The sequence below is a fragment of the Sturnus vulgaris genome, chromosome 7 (assembly GCF_052056855.1).
Source record: "Sturnus vulgaris isolate bStuVul1 chromosome 7, bStuVul1.hap1, whole genome shotgun sequence".
Lineage (NCBI taxonomy): Eukaryota > Metazoa > Chordata > Aves > Passeriformes > Sturnidae > Sturnus > Sturnus vulgaris.
In genome coordinates this window covers 40,077,150-40,095,147 of record NC_142249.1, presented here as the reverse complement: position 1 = coordinate 40,095,147, position 17,998 = coordinate 40,077,150, and the positions used below count along the sequence as shown (strand labels likewise).

The 17,998-nt window shown below is 29.2% G+C and overlaps 1 protein-coding gene across 2 annotated transcripts; it reads left to right on the top strand.

Moving 5' to 3' along the window:
- Nucleotides 1-498: 498 nt before the first annotated feature.
- On the top strand, nt 499-11,632 carry MMADHC (metabolism of cobalamin associated D). Of its 2 annotated transcripts, XM_088168410.1 has the most exons (8): nt 499-692; nt 1,018-1,066; nt 2,555-2,699; nt 3,253-3,470; nt 5,260-5,365; nt 6,046-6,176; nt 8,616-8,702; nt 11,388-11,632. In XM_088168410.1, the coding sequence occupies exons 2-8, from the start codon at nt 1,058-1,060 to the stop codon at nt 11,580-11,582; spliced, it is 891 nt and encodes a 296-aa protein (XP_088024536.1). In that variant the 5' UTR covers nt 499-692; nt 1,018-1,057; the 3' UTR covers nt 11,583-11,632. The 2 variants fall into 2 exon arrangements, with proteins under 2 accessions (XP_088024536.1, XP_088024537.1); XM_088168411.1 differs by lacking the exons at nt 499-692; nt 11,388-11,632 and adding an exon at nt 11,155-11,229 and having other exon boundaries at nt 715-1,066.
- Nucleotides 11,633-17,998: the final 6,366 nt, after the last annotated feature.

Here is a 17,998-nt window from a genome sequence, read left to right as displayed (position 1 = left end):
CGGCCTCACACGGGGAAACACCGGCTTGGGGACACCGAGGGGACACCGAGGGGACATCGAGAGGACACCGAGGGGACACCGAGGGGACACCGCGGCCCCGCTGATCCCAGCGGGTCCAGCCGATCCCACCGGGCCCCGCCGCCATCATGGCTTTCCCCCTCACGGCTCTTCCCCCTCACGGCTCTCCCCTCACGGCTTCCCCCTCACGGCTCTCCCCTCACGGCTTCCCCCTCACGGCTCTCCCCTCACGGCTTCACCCCTCACGGCTCTGCCCCTCACGGCTTCCCCCTCACGGCTCTCCCCTCACGGCTTTTCCCCCTCACGGCTTTCCCCTCACGGCTTCACCCCTCACGGCTCTCCCCTCACGGCTTTTCCCCCTCACGGCTTTTCCCCCTCACGGCTCTCCCCTCACGGCTTTTCCCCCTCACGGCTCTCCCCTCACGGCTTCTCCCCTCACGGCTTTTCCCCCTCACGGCTTGCCCCCTCATGGCTTCTCCCTCACGGCTTTCCCCCTCACGGCCTCCTGGCGCCCTCCCCGTCCCGCAGCCCTGAGCAATGGGAGGCCGAGGGGCGGATTCCGCGCTGTTGGGCGGCTCGGCCATGGATGTGCCGGCGGATCGACTGCTCGGGCCTGGCCGAGCGCGCTGAGGGCGTGGAGGGGGCGGGTGAGCGCCGCCATTTTGCAGGAAGAGGTGAGAAGGGGCCGGGGCTTCCTTTTCTTCCTTTTTTTTTTTTTTCCTTTATTTTTGTTTCTTTATTTTTGTTTCTTTATTTTTTTTTCCTATTTTCCTGCTTCTTTCTCCCATTTCCCCGTTCCTTTCTCCCTTGCCGTCAGCTGCCGTTGTCTGGCGGCGGCAGAGCCGCTCCTGGGACGCGGGGGGGGCCGGGCGGTGTGTGAGGAGATTTCCAGCGCCTTCTTTTCCTTTTCTTTTTCCCTTTTTTCCCCCTTTTTTCCTTTCCTTTCCTTTTTCCTGTCCCTTTTTCTGTTTTCTCTCCTTTTCTTTTCTTTTTTTCCAGGGGAATCCGGGCTGTCAGCGAGGGGAGAGCAGCGTCTACCATGGCCAATGTGAGTGACGCTGGTGGATAACACGGGAACGGCGCAAAATTGAGGATTAAATAGAATTACAAACAGGACCTTAAAAATTATTCAATTCCAACTAAGGGATATATTTCATTTTGTTCCAAGGCCGGGATTTAGAGGCAGCTTCTGCCAGAACCTCAGCACCCTCACAGGGAATAATTTCTACAATTTCTTCCTAATATCCCCAATCCAGCCCTGCTTCAGTTTAAACATCCCAGGGATAATAGAATTAGGCATTAAATAAATATTTTTTTCTCTGTTTTTTTTTTCTATTATCCTGGGCTCAGCCACGAAGGAATTCCGTGTTTCTGGAACAGCTGATTTCAGGATAATAAAACACACCTTTTATTGATTTTTTTTTTTTTTTTTTTTTTATTGCTCTCGCCATGAGGACATGAATAATTCATTTTTTTTTTTTTTTCCCTCGGTGTTGTGTAATGCCAGGTGTGTAAATATTTGCATGAGTGAGCTGTAATTAGTGACATCTCCGTGTTAAGTGAGGCTGCTAATAAGGAAAAATGTTCTTTTCTGCTAATTACACGTCGGCTGTAATTGTTTACATCTGTTTATAACATCGTCATCACGCAAAAAATTAATTTCCGTAGTGATTTTACATAATAAAAAGATTTGAGTGGAATCAGATTTTTTTTGTTGTTGTTGTGTTACAGGAACCTTTTAAAGCTTCTTTTAGAACGAGACAGCTCCAGGCTTGAAGTGTAAATAATTGATTTAAGTCATCAATTAAATGAGTCTTTTAAGCATTTGAGTTTTTGTAATTTGGTAGAAATTATTTTATATTTACACAGAGGTGCTACTGCCTTAGGTCCTGATAACTTTAAATACAGGTTTTATATTAAACGTTCAAATAGCACCATTTATTCTCCTTTTTGAAAAGGAAACCACTTCTGAAAGTGCCTCTTTTGATGTAAAATGTAAAATTTTTCTAGAATCAAAGCTCAGCCCTTGAGGAAAATCCTTTTCTGTTCTTTTTCTCCAAAAGAATTGCACCTGAAAAGTTGAATTTTTACAAAAAATCCCCACTCTGTGGCAGTTGGGGTTTTGTATTTTCCAGGGTGACGTACGTGGAAATAATCGTGGGGACAATCCCTATCCATATAAATTAGATTAAATTTTGAATTTATGAAATTTTGAATTTAATCCCAACCATAATTTAATTTAAATTGTGGCCTTTCACTGGTGCTTTTTTTAAATTTTCAGGGCTCTTCCCTCACGTGAGAAACCTTTAACACAGAAACCACTTGTTTTTAAGGTTTTTTTCTTTGCTTGGAACAGCAATAACAAAAAAAATGTAAAAATACCAATAAAATCCTTCTACAGCTTGATGTTGCAACTGGTCATAATTCAAATTTTAGTATCATTCTTGAAGGAGGATTTTTCATATGACTCACAGAGCTGTGTTTAAATAATTATTATTATTAAATAATTATTTGAATTTTTATCTTCTCTCCTCAGGTGCTCTGTAACAGAGCAAGATTGGTCACCTACCTCCCAGGTTTTTATTCTTTACTCAAAAGACTTGGGACTGCCAAAACTTTTTCCACTGCAGGATCCTCTGGCTCAGATGAGCCTCACGTGGCTGCTGCACCTCCTGATTTATGTAAGAAAAAAAAAAAATTAATTCCCTTGAAATCCCAATCTGGAAGTGTGATTTTTTTTTAATTTGGTATTTAAAAAAAAACAAAAAAAAAAGCGAAATTTAAAAAAAAAAAAAGCAAATTTGCTCCCTTGAAATGCCAGTTTGAAAGTGTGAATTTTGACTTGGTAGAAAAGAAAAAGGAAATTTAGGAAAAAAAATGAAAAGCAAATTTATGAAGAAAAAGCAAATTTAGGAAAAAAAGGAAAAACAAATTTGCTGCCCTAAAATCCCAATTTGAAAGTAGGATTTTTGACTTGGTGGAAAAGAAAAAACAAATTTAGAAGAAGCAAATTTATTCCCTTGAGATCCCAGTTTGGAAGTGATTCTGTAGAAAAGAAAAAGCGAATTTAAGGAGAAAAATCTGATTTATTCCCCTTTAAATTTGAATTTTATTGTGTAATTTTTGACCTGTACACTGCTGCTGTTAGATCTCAAATCCTTCTGTGGGATTGGGGTTTTCCTTGGCTTTTCCTGCTTTTTTTTTTTTGCCCTTTGCTGAGTTCAATCCTTGCAGCTCCCAGGACGGTGTGGCCGGATGAGGTGATGGGACCCTTTGGTCCCCAAGATCAGAGGTTTCAGCTTCCTGGTAACATCGGCTTCGACTGCCACCTCCATGGCACAGCTTCCCAAAAAAAATCCCAAACTTCCAAGAGCCTCCCTGATATTTTAGCAGAGCCCTCAGCCAGTGAAAGACACGAATTTGTCATGGCACAATACATCCAGGAATTCCAGGTGAGATCAAACCCCTCCTGCCAGGCACAGCAGCACAGCTCACCCCTCTTTTCTTCCTCAAAAAAAAAAAAAAATAATAATTTTCTGCACATTTTGGAAATTTGGATTTTATTGGGTTGAGCTGGAGGTGTCACAGAAGGTGCCTGAAGTTGATTTTTTTAGGATAAAAAGATTTCAGGCTGTTTTGTAACAGCATTTTAAGGGTTGATTGATGGGAGAATTTCAGTCCCCAAACGTTTTGTTTTCCCTTTTGCTGAGTAAAATTAAAATTTCTTTCACTATTTTATTAAATGGATCTGGATTTACAAAATGTTGTAATGGAGAATTTCAATTTCCCAATCTGCTGTTTGCACTTTTTCTGAGTCAAATTAAAATTTCCTTTGCTGTTCTATTGAATGGATCAGGTTTTAAAAAATTTGGATAATGGGAGAATTTCAGTGTCCAGATCTGCTCTTTGCCCTTTTACTGAGTAAAATTGAAATTTCTTTAAGTATTTTATTTATTGGATCTGGATTTACAAACTTTGGATAATGGGAGAATTTCATTTTCCCAATCTGCTGGTTGCCCTCTTACTGAGTAAAATTAAAATTTCTTTAAGTATTTTATTTATTTGATCTGGATTTACAAACTTTGGGTAATGAGAGAATTTCAGTCTCCAAATCTTTGCCCTTTTACTGAATAAAATTGAAATTTCTTTCATTATTTTATTTATTGGATCTGGATTTACAAACTTTGGGCAATATTTATTTCCTAAAAAAACCCCAGAATTCACCCAGGAATTTCAGCCTCCCAATGAGATGATTGTGACATTGATTCAGATTCATTATTATCAATTAATAATTATAAATTAATAATTACAGAATGATTCCCAACATTCTCACAAATCTCCAGTGCTGCTCTCCAGCCTCTGAATTTGTGGAATACTCAGAATTTTTTGGGGGGAATCAGTGAGAAAATCTCCATTGGAAAAGTGCTGGATCCTGGATTTTATGAATGATTTCTTTTTTATAGGAATTTTATTTATAATAATATTGTTTATAATAATTTAAAATAATAATTTTCAGCTTGGCTGGGTCCTAAAAACCCTAAAAAAAAAAAGGACTTTTTTTTTTTGCCCTAAAAAGCCACCAGAAAATTCTGTTTTAGTTCATTTAGTGCAACTGAAATCTATTAAATAATTAAATTGCTTCCAGTATAATTACCTGAAAATGTTAATTCTATATTGATAAGATTTTATTATTAATATAATAAAATATAAATAATAGTAAACATAAAATTGTTTCAGATAATTTTTTTAAATGTCAGTATTTCTATTATATATTTAATATATGTATTTTATGTGTATTATACTCTGTATTTATATTTAATATCTATTATTATATATTAAATATATTTATATTTAATATTATATTATAATATTTGGGGATCTCTATGCATTCTGCTTTAACACAAAACAGTTCCAATAAAATACAAAACTTTGGTATTTCTATAAAATAGAAATATTGCTGGGTAGATTGAAGTAACACCAATATCTTTTTAAAATATATTTTAATATCTTTAATAATATTATTTTAATATTTGATATAAAAACTCTGAGCTCCCACTGCAAATCATCAGAAACTGCTCAAGTGGAGCTGATCACTAAATCATATTTTAATGTTATTTCTTAAATTTATTTGATTTTTATTTGTTATTTATTTATTACTTGCTTTATTTGACGTTATTCCTGTTTGTTATTAACAGAAAAAATTGGAATTTTGCTGATTTTTTTATTTTTATTTTTTTTTAGGGTTCTGATTCTCCCCAGAAGCAGCAAATCAATAATGCTGAAACTTATTTTGAAAATGCCAAGGTGGAATGTGCAGTGCAAGCCTGTCCTGAGCTGCTGAGAAAAGGTTCCATTTTGGATTTATTTCTATATTTAATTAATTAATTTAGCCAAGAAATCCCCAAATGATCAAATGAAAAGCCAGTGATGGAAATGCTCTGTCATTGATAGCACAGAATGTGGTGTGGGAAAGGTTAATTCAGGGTTTAAAATTAGAAAAATCTCAATTTATGGAATGGAAACCAAAGCTTTGCTTTAATTTAATATTTCAATTAAAATGTCATTTTCAAATGACAAAATTTTCATTTTCATTGAATGGAAACCAAAGCTTTACTGTTAATAATATTTAATATTTCAATTAAAATGTCATTTTCAAATGATAAAATTCTCATTTTCATTGAATGGAAACCAAAGCTTTACTGCTGAAAATATTTAATATTTCAATTAAAATGTCATTTTTAGTTGTTTTAGTGCCAGGAAAATTCTGGAGTTAATTCCTCATCCAAAATCCATTTATCAAATTTATCATTTATTTGGAATTACTACATAAGAGAATGGGAAAATTAAAATTTCCACCAGCACTGAATTGAGATTTTTAATTGATTTAGGAAGGAAGTCAATGAAATTAAATGTGAATAAAACCCAATTTAAAAAGAGAATTTTACCTGAACCCTCGTTATGACTGACAGGTGAAATCTCCCATGATAGAACAGCACAAATTTTAATTTTTTTTTTTCCATTTTCCAGATTTCCAATCCCTGTTTCCAGATGTGAATTGCAGCTGCCTGACTGTGCTGACAGTGACCCAGAAAAGTGACAATGACATGAGTGTGTGGAGCCACGAGGTGGAGGAGGAGAGGGAAATTCTGGTAGAAAATGTGAGTTTTTTGGGGTTTATCCTTTTCTTTTAGAAAATGGAGATTTTTTTTTTAATTATTCTTATTTTTTTCCCCTCTCAGATTTTTGTTTTATTTTAAAATATTTTAATATTTTAATATTAATATTTTTATATTTTTATAGTCTGTATTTTATATTTGAATTTTAATTTTTTAAACATTTAATATTTCAATATTTCAATATTTTAATGTTAATATTTTTATATTTTTATAGTCTGTATTTTATATTTTAATTTTAATATTTTAGCTTTTAATATTTTAATATTTTATATTTTAATTTTAATATTTTTAACATTTAACATTTTAATATTTTATATTTTTACATTTTATATTTCTATACTTTATATTTCTCTAATTTTCTATTTCATATGTTAATATATTCTATTTTTAATTTTAATCTTAATATTTAAACTTTTAATATTTTAACAGTTCAATACTTTAATATTTTAATGTTTCAATATTAATATTTTTATATGTTATATTTTAATATTTAAATATTTTCTATTTTATATTTTAATTTTCCTCTTTCAATAGTTTCATATTTTATATTTTTATATTTTATATTTTTATATTTTATATTTTTATATTTTATATTTTATATTTTAATATTTTATATTTTTATATTTTAATATTTTAATATTTAATATTTTATACTGTTATTTCAGTTCTGTTATTCCACTGCAGACTCTGCCTGAGCACTTTTTACTGGCCAAAAATTCCAATTTTTTTCCACTTTAATTGGTATTTTTAATTCTTTTACCCTGCATTTCATTTCTTTAATTTCATTTATTTTTATTATTAATTCAATTTTATTATTCCACTTCACACTCTGTCTGAGCACTTTCTACTGATCCAAAATTCCATTTTTTCTGGTGTTTTTTTCCACTTTAATGAATATTTTTAATTCTTTTACCCTGCATTTCAGTCCTATCATTTCATTTTAACCTTGTTTTGTTCTTTTACCACCAGAGGGCTCAGAAAATCCCTTTTAATTCTCATTTTCTACAATTTTACCATTTCCCCACCGGGTGTCGCTGTCCACTGCTGCCATTCCCCATTCAGCAACTCAAAAAAAAAAATAAAAATAAAAGAACATTTCCACCTTTTATTTATAAATCTAATATTTAATCCGTAAATAAAATCATATTTATGCCTGAAATTCACTTTGGAATGTCCTAAAATGCAAAGTTTGGCTTTGTAAAACAAACCCCCCCAAAATAAAAAAAAAAAATAAAAAAATCATAAAATGACACAAAAATTTAAATTCTTTCATTTCAGTTTATTCTTCTTTTTGAATTATTTCTGGGCTGTTGCTTTTTGGAGTTTTAATTTGGGTTTAATTATGTGTTAATTGGCATTTTTTTCTTCCTCAGGTACCTCCCTGTCAAATCCAATCACTGAGGGGGGGGGGGAAATTTGAGGTTAAAAACCAACAAATTCACGTGGAAAATTTGATTTATTTGGTAGAAAAAAAAAAATCCTCATTTTAGGGGTTAAAAAATGAATTTATCCAGCTAAATGGAATTATTTGCATTAATCCAGCTCGAGTGTTTAATGAGCTCTGAGGGGGTCAAGAATTTTGTGATTAAAATAAAGATAATTAGGATTTAATTTAGAGTTTGGATATAATTAATCATCAGAGCCATCCAATTTCAAAATAGAAAAATTTGCTGGGGTAAATTTCCATCATTTTGAATTAAAACAGAATTTACTGTAAAGGGTAAAATTCTCTCATTTTGAATTAATACAGAATTTGTTTTAAAGGATAAAATTCCCAAATTTTGAATTAATACAGAATTTATTGTAAAAGGTAAATTTTACTCATTTTGAATTAATACAGAATTTGTTTTAAAGGGTAAAATTTCCCTTATTTTGAATTAAAACAGAATTTCTTTTAAAGGATAAAATTCCCAAATTTTGAATTAAAACAGAATTTGTTTTAAAGGATAAAATTCCCAAATTTTGAATTAATACAGAATTTATTGTAAAGGATAAAATACCCTCATTTTAAATTAAAACAGAATTTGCTGTAAAGGATAAAATTCCCAAATTTTGAATTAATACAGAATTTATTGTAAAAGGTAAATTTTACTCATTTTGAATTAAAACAGATTTTGCTGTAAAGAATAAAATTCTCTCATTTTGAGCTAATCCAGATTTTAAATTAAATTTAAGTTAAATTTCCCTTCTTTTGAACCTTTTAAGGGATTGAAGCTGAATAAATCATAATTTTCCAAATCTGAAACCTTGAGCTGCTTAGGGCTTTAATTGCAGAGCAAATCTCATTTTTTACAACTGACATAAATAAAAAATTCTATTTATAAACTCAAAAAAAAAATTTCTTTTTGTGTTACAACATCATTTGATTTTTTTTTTTACCCCAATTTTTAAATTTTTAAATTTTTTTTTCTCTCTTTTCAGTTCATCAATGGTGCCAAGGAAATCTGCTATGCAATTTCTGCTGAGGGTTACTGGGCTGATTTCATTGATCCATCCTCAGGACTGGCTGTAAGTTCTTGGAATTTGCTTCAAATCCAAATTTTTTTTTTTATTTTTTCAGGAGAAATCCCTTGAAGAAATTAAATTATAAACCATAAGTTGTTAGGAAATGAAATAGGATTTTTAATTTTTTTTTTTTTTTTTTACGAGCTGGAGAAATTTTGTGCCCCCAAATCTTTTGCTGATTTTTTTTTTTTTTTTTTCTGGTCTCCCAAAGTGACTTGGGAACTCTGACACCTGTGCCAGGTAAAAAAGAAAAAAAAACTCTTTTACCTGTAAAAAAAACCTCTTTGCACCCATTAAAAAAAACTCTTTGTACCCATTAAAAAAAACTCTTTGCACCCATTAAAAAATCCTCTTTGCACCCATTAAAAAAAACTCTTTGCACCCATTAAAAAACTTCTTTGCACCCATTTAAAATCCTGTTTGTACCTGGAAAAAAAACCTCTTTATACCCCTTAAAAATCCTCTTTGCACCCATTAAAAAAATTTTTTTGCACCTATTATTAAAAAAATCTCTTTGCACCTATTTATGATCCCTTTGTCCTCCCCACAAAAAAAAAAAAAAGAATTTTTTGTTCCTGTGGAACAGTGGGAGATGAGTTTTAGTCTGAGCTCTGCTAAAACCGTGGCAAAGCTGAGCTTAGTGAGGTTTGATTTAAAATCAATGTAAAAAAAATTAGATTTTTTTTTTTTATGTCAGCACAGGCAAACTGGGGATGTTTGTAAGGAACGGGATCCCAGAATTGAAGGAATTTTATGGATTTTTTTTATCCCATCCTGGTCAGGAATCACGAGTGGGATTTAAGGCAGAAACTTCCTGCTGAAATAAAGAACTGAAATATCTGTTTACAACTTAAATAGCAGTTTAATATCAATCTCAGTTTAATATCAATCTCAGTTTAATACAAATCTCAGTTTAATACAAATCTCAGTTTAATACAAATCTCAGTTTAATATCAATCTCAGTTTAATACAAATCTCAATTGAATTGAAATCTCAGTTTAATATCAATCTCAGTTGAATTTAAATCTCAGTTTAATACAAATCTCAGTTGAATTTCAATCTCACTTGAATTTAAATCTCAGTTTAATACAAATCTCAGCTTATTTTAAATCTCACTTGAATTTAAATCTCAGTTTAATACAAATCTCAGTTTAATATAAATCTCAGTTTAATATAAATCTCAATTGAATTGAAATCTCAGTTGAATTGAAATCTCAGTTTAATATAAATCTCAGTTTAATATAAATCTCAGTTTAATATAAATCTCAGTTTAATACAAATCTCAGTTGAATTTCAATCTCACTTGAATTTAAATCTCAGTTTAATATAAATCTCAGCTTATTTTAAATCTCAGTTGAATATAAATCTCAGCTGAATATAAATCTCAGTTGAATATAAATCTCAGTTGAATTTCAATCTCAGTTGAATTTCAATCTCAGTTTAATACAAATCTCAGTTTAATACAAATCTCAGTTTAATACAAATCTCAATTGAATTGAAATCTCAGTTGAATTTCAATCTCAGTTGAATTTCAATCTTAGTTGAATTTCAATACCTGTTCAAATATCAGTTTATTTTAAATATCAGTTTATTTCAAATCTCAGTTTAATTTCAATACCAGTTTAATTTCCATACCTGGTCACAATTTAATGACATTTTTGCTCTTCCAACCAACTTTCTTGAGGGATTTATTTCAAATTTTCAATTTTTTTTTTCCAATTTTTTTCCAATTTCCTGGGGAATTTCTCTCTTTAGTCCCTGTCCTGTTTGTTCCCTTTCTGTCCTTAATTCCTGCACAATTCCCAAAGGTGAGGTTGGGATTGGTGCCCAAATTCCCTCCAGTTACCAAAGGAAAATTCACCCCCAAATTCCCCAACCACCCTGGCACCAACTTTACTTCCAAAGCCCCTTCACCATTTAAAAATCCTCACCTAGAAAAATTCTCTTTTTAATTCAATTTATTTATTTTTCCTTTTAGTTTTTCGGGTCTTACAGCTCCACCCCCCTGCTGGAGACGATCTGGAATTCATCCTTTTAAAATCTTCACTTAGAAAAATCCTCTTTTTTTATTTAATTTATTTTTTTTTCCTTTTAGTTTTTCAGACCTTACAGCTCCACCCCCCAGCTGGAGACGATCTGGAATTCATCCTTTTAAAATCCTCACCTAGAAAAATCCTCTTTTTTATTTAATTTATTTATTTTTCCTTTTAGTTTTTCGGTTCTTACAGCTCCACCCCCCTGCTGGAGACGATCTGGAATTCATCCTTTTAAAATCCTCACCTAGAAAATTCTCTTTTTTAATTTAATTTAAATTTTTTTTTTCTTTTAGTTTTTCGGTTCTTACAGCTCCACCCCCCTGCTGGAGACGGACGAGGGATGATCTGAGATTCATCCTTTGAAAATCTTCTCTTAGAAAAATTCTCTTTTTAATTTAATTTAATTTTTTTTCCTTTAGTTTTTCGGATCTTACAGCTCCACCCCCCTGCTGGAGACGATCTGGAATTCATCCTTTTAAAATCCTCACGTAGAAAATCCTATTTTTAATTTAATTTATTTATTTTTCCTTTTAGTTTTTCGGATCTTACAGCTCCGCCCCCCTGCTGGAGACGATCTGAAATTCATCCTTTCAAAACCCTCACGTAGAAAAACCTTTTTTAATTCAATTTTTTTTTTTTTTTTCCTTTTCAGTTTTTCGGATCTTACAGCTCCACCCCCCTGCTGGAGACGGACGAGCGTTACCGACATTTGGGATTTTCCGTGGATGATCTGGGATGCTGCAAAGTCATCAGGCACAACCTTTGGGGTACCCACGTGCTTTTGGGGACCATTTTTACCAACGCTGAACCCCAAAGTCCCATCATGAGAAAACTCGGAGGGAATTAAACCCTCGTTTCCAGATGTTCTTTAGAAAATAAAATTTATTTTGGAGGGTGGTTTTTTTTTTTTTTTTGTTGGTTTGTTTTTGGTTTTTTTCTGTGTTCTCTTAACTTCCACAACTCTGCCGTTCACAGCTCAACTTTTCCATTCAAAAATCAAAAATTTCCAACAAATCTTCCATTTCTGGAATTAAGAACTGGCCAAAAAAAACCCCCAAAAAATAAAAAAATGGAATGACTCATAAAATTGTTGTCTCTGGGCTGATCACTCATTTTCTGTTGGAAAATAATGAGATCAACTTTCAACTTTTCATCCTTAATTACCCTGGAATTACTCATCTCTCATTGATTTTTTTTTTTTGTCTTCATGGTGCTTGGGATTTATTTTTTTCAGTGTTAGTTCAATATATTTAATTAGTTTCTATATCTAAATGGAATTTCCAGTCGTTTTTGTAACTTTCTTAAGTCATTAAATACCAAAAAAAAAAAAAATAATAGGGGAAATGCTTGGATCACATCAATGGGGCAACAGCAGGGCAAAGAATTCCTGAATTTTCATGCCTTAAAATTTAAAAAAAAAAATCAAATTTTCATCTCGTGCCAAGCACTTTTGGAGCCATTTTTTATGGAATAATGGGAATTTTTATTATTTTTATATATTTTTTTTTAATTCCATGCCAATGTTCTGCAGCTCAGCCTGCAGGAGGATCCAAAAATTGGGATTTATTTTTTTTTTTATGGGGTTTTATAGATTCCAAACCTCTAAGCATCTCCAAATGTTTTCCTGGAATTCCTATATTTTGGAAAGGTTGGGATCTATCAGGATATTCCACTTAAATTTGGGGTTTTTTCAGATTCTTTTTAAGTTTTGTCCTGTAAAGGAATTTTCCAATTTTTTTTTTTTTTCCCCCAGAAATCTCACTGGAAATGTTGGGAGTTTTGCCTTAATTTCATTAATATTAATTAATTTTATATCAAGAGTTTGAAGGGAGATCCAATTCCTGATATTTCAATAAAATTTTCTCCTTAATCCCCAAAAAAACACCTGGAGCTGTTCCAGTTCTTGTTTTCCTCCCATCAAAATTTAGGAACTTTCTCCTAGAAAATCACCAATGAAATAAATGACAATTAAAAAAAAAAAAAATCGATAATTTATTATCTAATAAAATCCAAACCAACTTCCAGGATTCCAAATTTTTTTTTTCTTTTCCAGGGCAAAGAAATCAAAGAATTTTTGTGAGGTTTGGATGGTCCTGGGGTGTTTATTGGGATTGGAATTTTCTTTTTTTTCTTTTTTTTTCTTTTTTTTTTTTTTCCCCACCTGAAGCCTCCTCTGGGATCTCTTTGGATCAAATTTATTTATTTATTTGTTTATTTATTCCCCTTTATATTCTCTTTATTTCTTCCTTTTCATTTTATATCCCCTTTATTTATTCCTTTTTATTTGATATCCTCTTTATTCCCTTTTATTTATTCCTTTTTATTTATTCCTCTTTATTTATTCCTCTTTAATTTATATCCTCTTTATTTATTCCTCTATTTGATATCCTCTATTTCCTCTTTATTTGATTTCCTCTTTATATTCTCTTTATTTATTCCTTTATTTGATATCCTCTTTATTTATTCCTTTTTATTTTATATTCTCTTTATTCATTCCTCTTTACTTATTCCTTTTTATTTTCTTTCCTCTTTATTTATTCTTTTTTTCTTTTATATCTTCTTTATTTATTCCTCCATTTTATATCCTATTAATTCCTCTTTATTTGATTTCCTCTTTATTTATTCCTCTTTATATTCTCTTTATTTATTCCTCTATTTTATATTCTCTTTAATTTATATCCTCTTTATTTATTCCTTTTCATTTTATATCCTCTTTATTTCTTCCTCTTTATTTGATATCCTCATTTATTCCTTTTTATTTTATATCCTCCTTATTTATTCCTTTTTATATTCTATTTATTCCTTTTCATTTTATATTCTCTTTATTTCTTCCTCTTGATATCCTCTATTTATTCCTTTTTTTTTTTCATATCCTCTTTATTTATTCCTCATTATTTTACATCCTCTTTATTAATTATTACATAGGAATTTTATTCCCCTGCTCCTCAACAAGTGCAGCATTTCCCATTTCTATATAAATAAATTTAATTTTTAATCTATTTCTATTAAGCTGTGCTTAACTCAGAGAGAGCAAATTAAAAAAAAAAAAAATCCAATTAATATTCCACATTTTGTCCCATGGGGGGAGTAAAAATCCTGCAGAAATCGAAATAAATGTGAGAAAACATTTGGGAAAAAAAAAAAAATCAGTGTAAACCATCCAGGATTGATTTTTCGAAATATATTATCTAAAAATGGATCATCTGTATGGAAATGTTAAAATCTATTAATTTTACAGAAAAATGAATGTAAAAATAAATGTATAAAAAATTCATTAGGGCAGAAGGAAACTCTGCAGGGCAGTTCTTGAGGGTGCAGAAATTCAATTTATTTGCGGCTTTATTTGGTCTGCTCATCTTTGCTCCCTGCGTTTAAAATGGAGAAAGAGAAAATTCCAGGAATATTGGAAAAAGGAAAAAAAAAAAATATTAAAAAAGAAATTAGAAATAAAAGTAAAAATAAAAGTAAAAATAGAAATAAAATAAAAGTAAAAATGAAAATAAAGTAAAAATAAAAGTAGAAATAAAAGTAAAAAATAAAAGTAAAAATAAAAATAAAAAATAAAATAAATTAAAATAAATTAAAAATAAAAATAAAAATGAAATTTAAATTAAAATAGAAATAAAAATAAAAAATAAAAATAAAAGTAAAAATAGAAATAAAAATAAACATAAAAATAAATAAAAATAAAAGTAAAAATAAAAAATAAATTAATAAAAATAAAAGTAAAAAAAGATAGAAATAAAAATAAACATAAAAATAAATTTAAAATAGAAATAATAATAAAAATAAATTTAAAATAGAAATAAAAATAAAAAGTAAAAACAAAAATAAAAATAAAAAAAAAATAAAAATAAAAGTAAAAATAAAAAATAAATTAATAAAAATAAAAGTAAAAGTAAAAATAGAAATAAAAATAAACATAAAAATAAATTTAAAATAGAAATAATAATAAAAATAAATTTAAAATAGAAATAAAAATAAAAAGTAAAAACAAAAAAATAAAAAAAAATAAAAATAAAAGTAAAAATAAAAAATAAATTAATAAAAATAAAAGTAAAAGTAAAAATAGAAATAAAAATAAACATAAAAATAAATTTAAAATAGAAATAATAATAAAAATAAATTAAAAATAGAAATAAAAATAAAAGTAAAAATAAAAATAGAAATAAAAATAAACATAAAAATAAATAAAAATAAAAGTAAAAATAAAAAATAATACAAATAAAAATAAAGGTGAAAATAAAAATAGAAATAAAAATAAACAAAAATAAATTTAAAAAAGAATAATAAAAATAAATTAAAAATAGAAATAAAAATAAATTAAAAATAAAAGTAAAAATAAAAATAAATAAAAATAAAAATAAAAATTTCATTTATTTGTTTCTTAATTTCTGCAGCGATTTTTGTGGGAAATGTTCTTTATGTTTTGGTTTCTTGGATTTATTAATTTGAATTTTTTTTTTTTTTTTTTTAAATTGTGAGATAAGATCAGGAGAAATTAATTCGGTTTCCTTTTAAACGGTGCAAAGAGAAATTTCATTATTAGGAATTATTAAAAAAAAAATAAATAAATTTCCAATAAAAACTTGAGACCGATTTTTTTTTTTTCATCCCCCTTTTCCTTCCATCCCCAAAAAAAAAAAAAAAATCCCCCAAAAATTGAGCTGGATTTAGAGAATTTGATTTTAATTTTAATTCCCCCTAGAAATAAAAATAATAAATAATAAATAATAAATAAATAAGAATTAATAATTAAAAAATAATGAATCATCGCCATGTTGAACTCCAGGAGTTAAAAATTCTTTCTTTCTAAATTTATTTCGATTTATTTCGAATTTTTTTTTATTTTGCAATCCTTGGATTCTTTTTTCCCCCCCCCTCTGCTCTGGGAAAAAAAAAAATAAAAATAAAAAATTCCAAATTTTCCATATTTTTGTCATATTTAACCTGATGTTACCTTTAATTCCGTGGCCGCGATTTTAATTTTACCAGACACAGGGAAATTTTTTTTTAAACCCTTTTATTTATACAAATATACAGAATTTACAACAATTTAAAAAAAAAAAAAATTCAAATAAAATCCCCTATAAAATAAAAATAAATACGGGGTGAGGTTTGGAACCCCAAACCGGGGAGACCCAAAAAAAAAAAAAAAAAGGAAAAAAAGTCAATTTTCTATTAAAAATAATTACAAATAAACAGCGGTGAAGGTCAATTTTTATAGAGATGGGTATTTATAATTTAAAAAAAAAAAATTATATAAAATTTTTTTTTAATAAGATCTCCTGGAGCCTTCGATGGACCTGGAGAAATTTGGATTTAAATGAGGAGCAAAAGCTGCTCCAAGAAACTTTGGAAAATTCAATCCCAAAATTCAGGAGTAGATTCCCGATTTTTTTCAGAATATCCCGTATGGAGAATTTAAAAAAAACAAAAAAAAAAAACAAAAAACAAAACAAAACAAAACAAAACAAACAAACAAAAAAAAAAAAACAAAAAAATCCCCCCAAAAAACTCAAAAACCCCCAAAAAAACCAAAACCAAAACAAAAAAAAAAAACAAAAAAACCCACAAAACAAAAAAAACCAAAACAAAACAAAAAAAAAAAAAAACAAAAAAATCCCCAAAAAAACTCAAAAACCCCAAAAAACCAAAACCAAAACAAACAAAAAAAAAACCACAAAAAAAAGCAAAAACCAAAACAAAAATCAAAAAACCCAACAACCAAAAAAAAAAAAAATTTAAAAAAAACCAAAAAAACCCAAAAAAAACCAAAAAACCAAAACCAAACAAGAAAAAAACCCCAAAAACAAAACAAACAAAACCCCAAAAAAACAAAACAAAAAAAGAAAAAAAACTAAAAAAAACCTAAAAAAAAAACCCAAAAACCAAAACAAAAAAACCAAAACAAACAAAAAAAAATCCCCAAAAAACTCAAAAACCCCAAAAAAACAAAACCAAAACAAAAAAAAAACAAAAAAACCCACAAAACAAAAAAAAAACAAAACAAAAAAAAAAAAATCCCCAAAAAACTCAAAAACCCCAAAAAACCAAAACCAAAACAAACAAAAAAAAAACACAAAAAAGCAAAAACCAAAACAAAAATCAAAAAACCCAACAACCAAAAAAAAAAAACAAATTTAAAAAAACCAAAAAAAAACAAAAAAAAACCAAAAAACCAAAACCAAAAAACAAAAAAAACCCAAAAAACAAAACAAACAAAACCCCACAAAAACAAAACAAAAAAAAAGAAAAAAAAACCTAAAAAAAAACACCAAAAAAACAACAAAAAAACCCACAAAAAAAACCAAAAAAAAAACACCAAAAAAAACCAAAAAAACGAAAAAAAAGGAAAAAAAAGAAAAATAAAAAAACAAGAGAAAAAAAAATTAAAAAAAACCCCGAATTTGATAAAGCTCAAACAGGAAAAAAAAAAAAAAAAAACTGAAAAAAAAAAAAATAATTAATGATGATTTTAATGAAATTAATTATAAAACAATTTTTCCAATCCGTCACACCCTGCTTTTATTACCGATTCTTTTTTACGAGCGAAGTAAAACATTTATATTTATATTTATATTTATATATTTATAATTTTTTTTATTTATATATTACATGTTCATTGATTTGCAACCTTTTTTTTTTTTTTTAATTTTTTTTCCCGGCAAAATCAACGTTTTTAGGAATTTTTTTTTTTTTTTTTCCGCGGCGTTTCCAAAACTCTCCTGGAGGTACAAAAATTAATTTTTCATCCGTGCAGAACAAACAGCCCGAAATTCAAAATTAAAATTAAAATTTAAATTTAAATTAAAAAATCCCAGGAGATGTTGGGGATTCCTTTGCTCTCCTTCACATTTGGGGGCTTAAAATGGGGAAAATATTGGAAATATTGGAAATAATATTGGAAATAATAATATTGGAAATATTGGAAATTATATTGGAAATATTGGAAATATTGGAAATAATATTGGAAATAATAATATTGGAAATATTGGAAATAATCGAAATAATATTGGAAATAATATCGGAAATATTGGAAATATCGGAAATAATATTGGAAATATTGGAAATAATGGAAATTATATTGGAAATATTGGAAATAATATTGGAAATATTGGAAATAATACTGGGAATATCGGAAATATTGGAAATAATATTGGAAATAATATTGGAAATAATATTGGAAATAATATTGGAAATAATATTGGAAATAATATTGGAAATAATATCGGAAATATTCCCCTCTTCGTCCTCAGGGAT

What these genes read in the sequence shown, in the direction of transcription:
- MMADHC (XM_088168410.1), top strand. An exon ending in TCCTGAGCTGCTGAGAAAAG is followed by an intron (nt 5,366 to 6,045) that starts GTTCCATTTTGG and finishes TCCATTTTCCAG; the next exon opens with ATTTCCAATCCCTGTTTCCA. An exon ending in ATCCATCCTCAGGACTGGCT is followed by an intron (nt 8,703 to 11,387) that starts GTAAGTTCTTGG and finishes TTTCCTTTTCAG; the next exon opens with TTTTTCGGATCTTACAGCTC.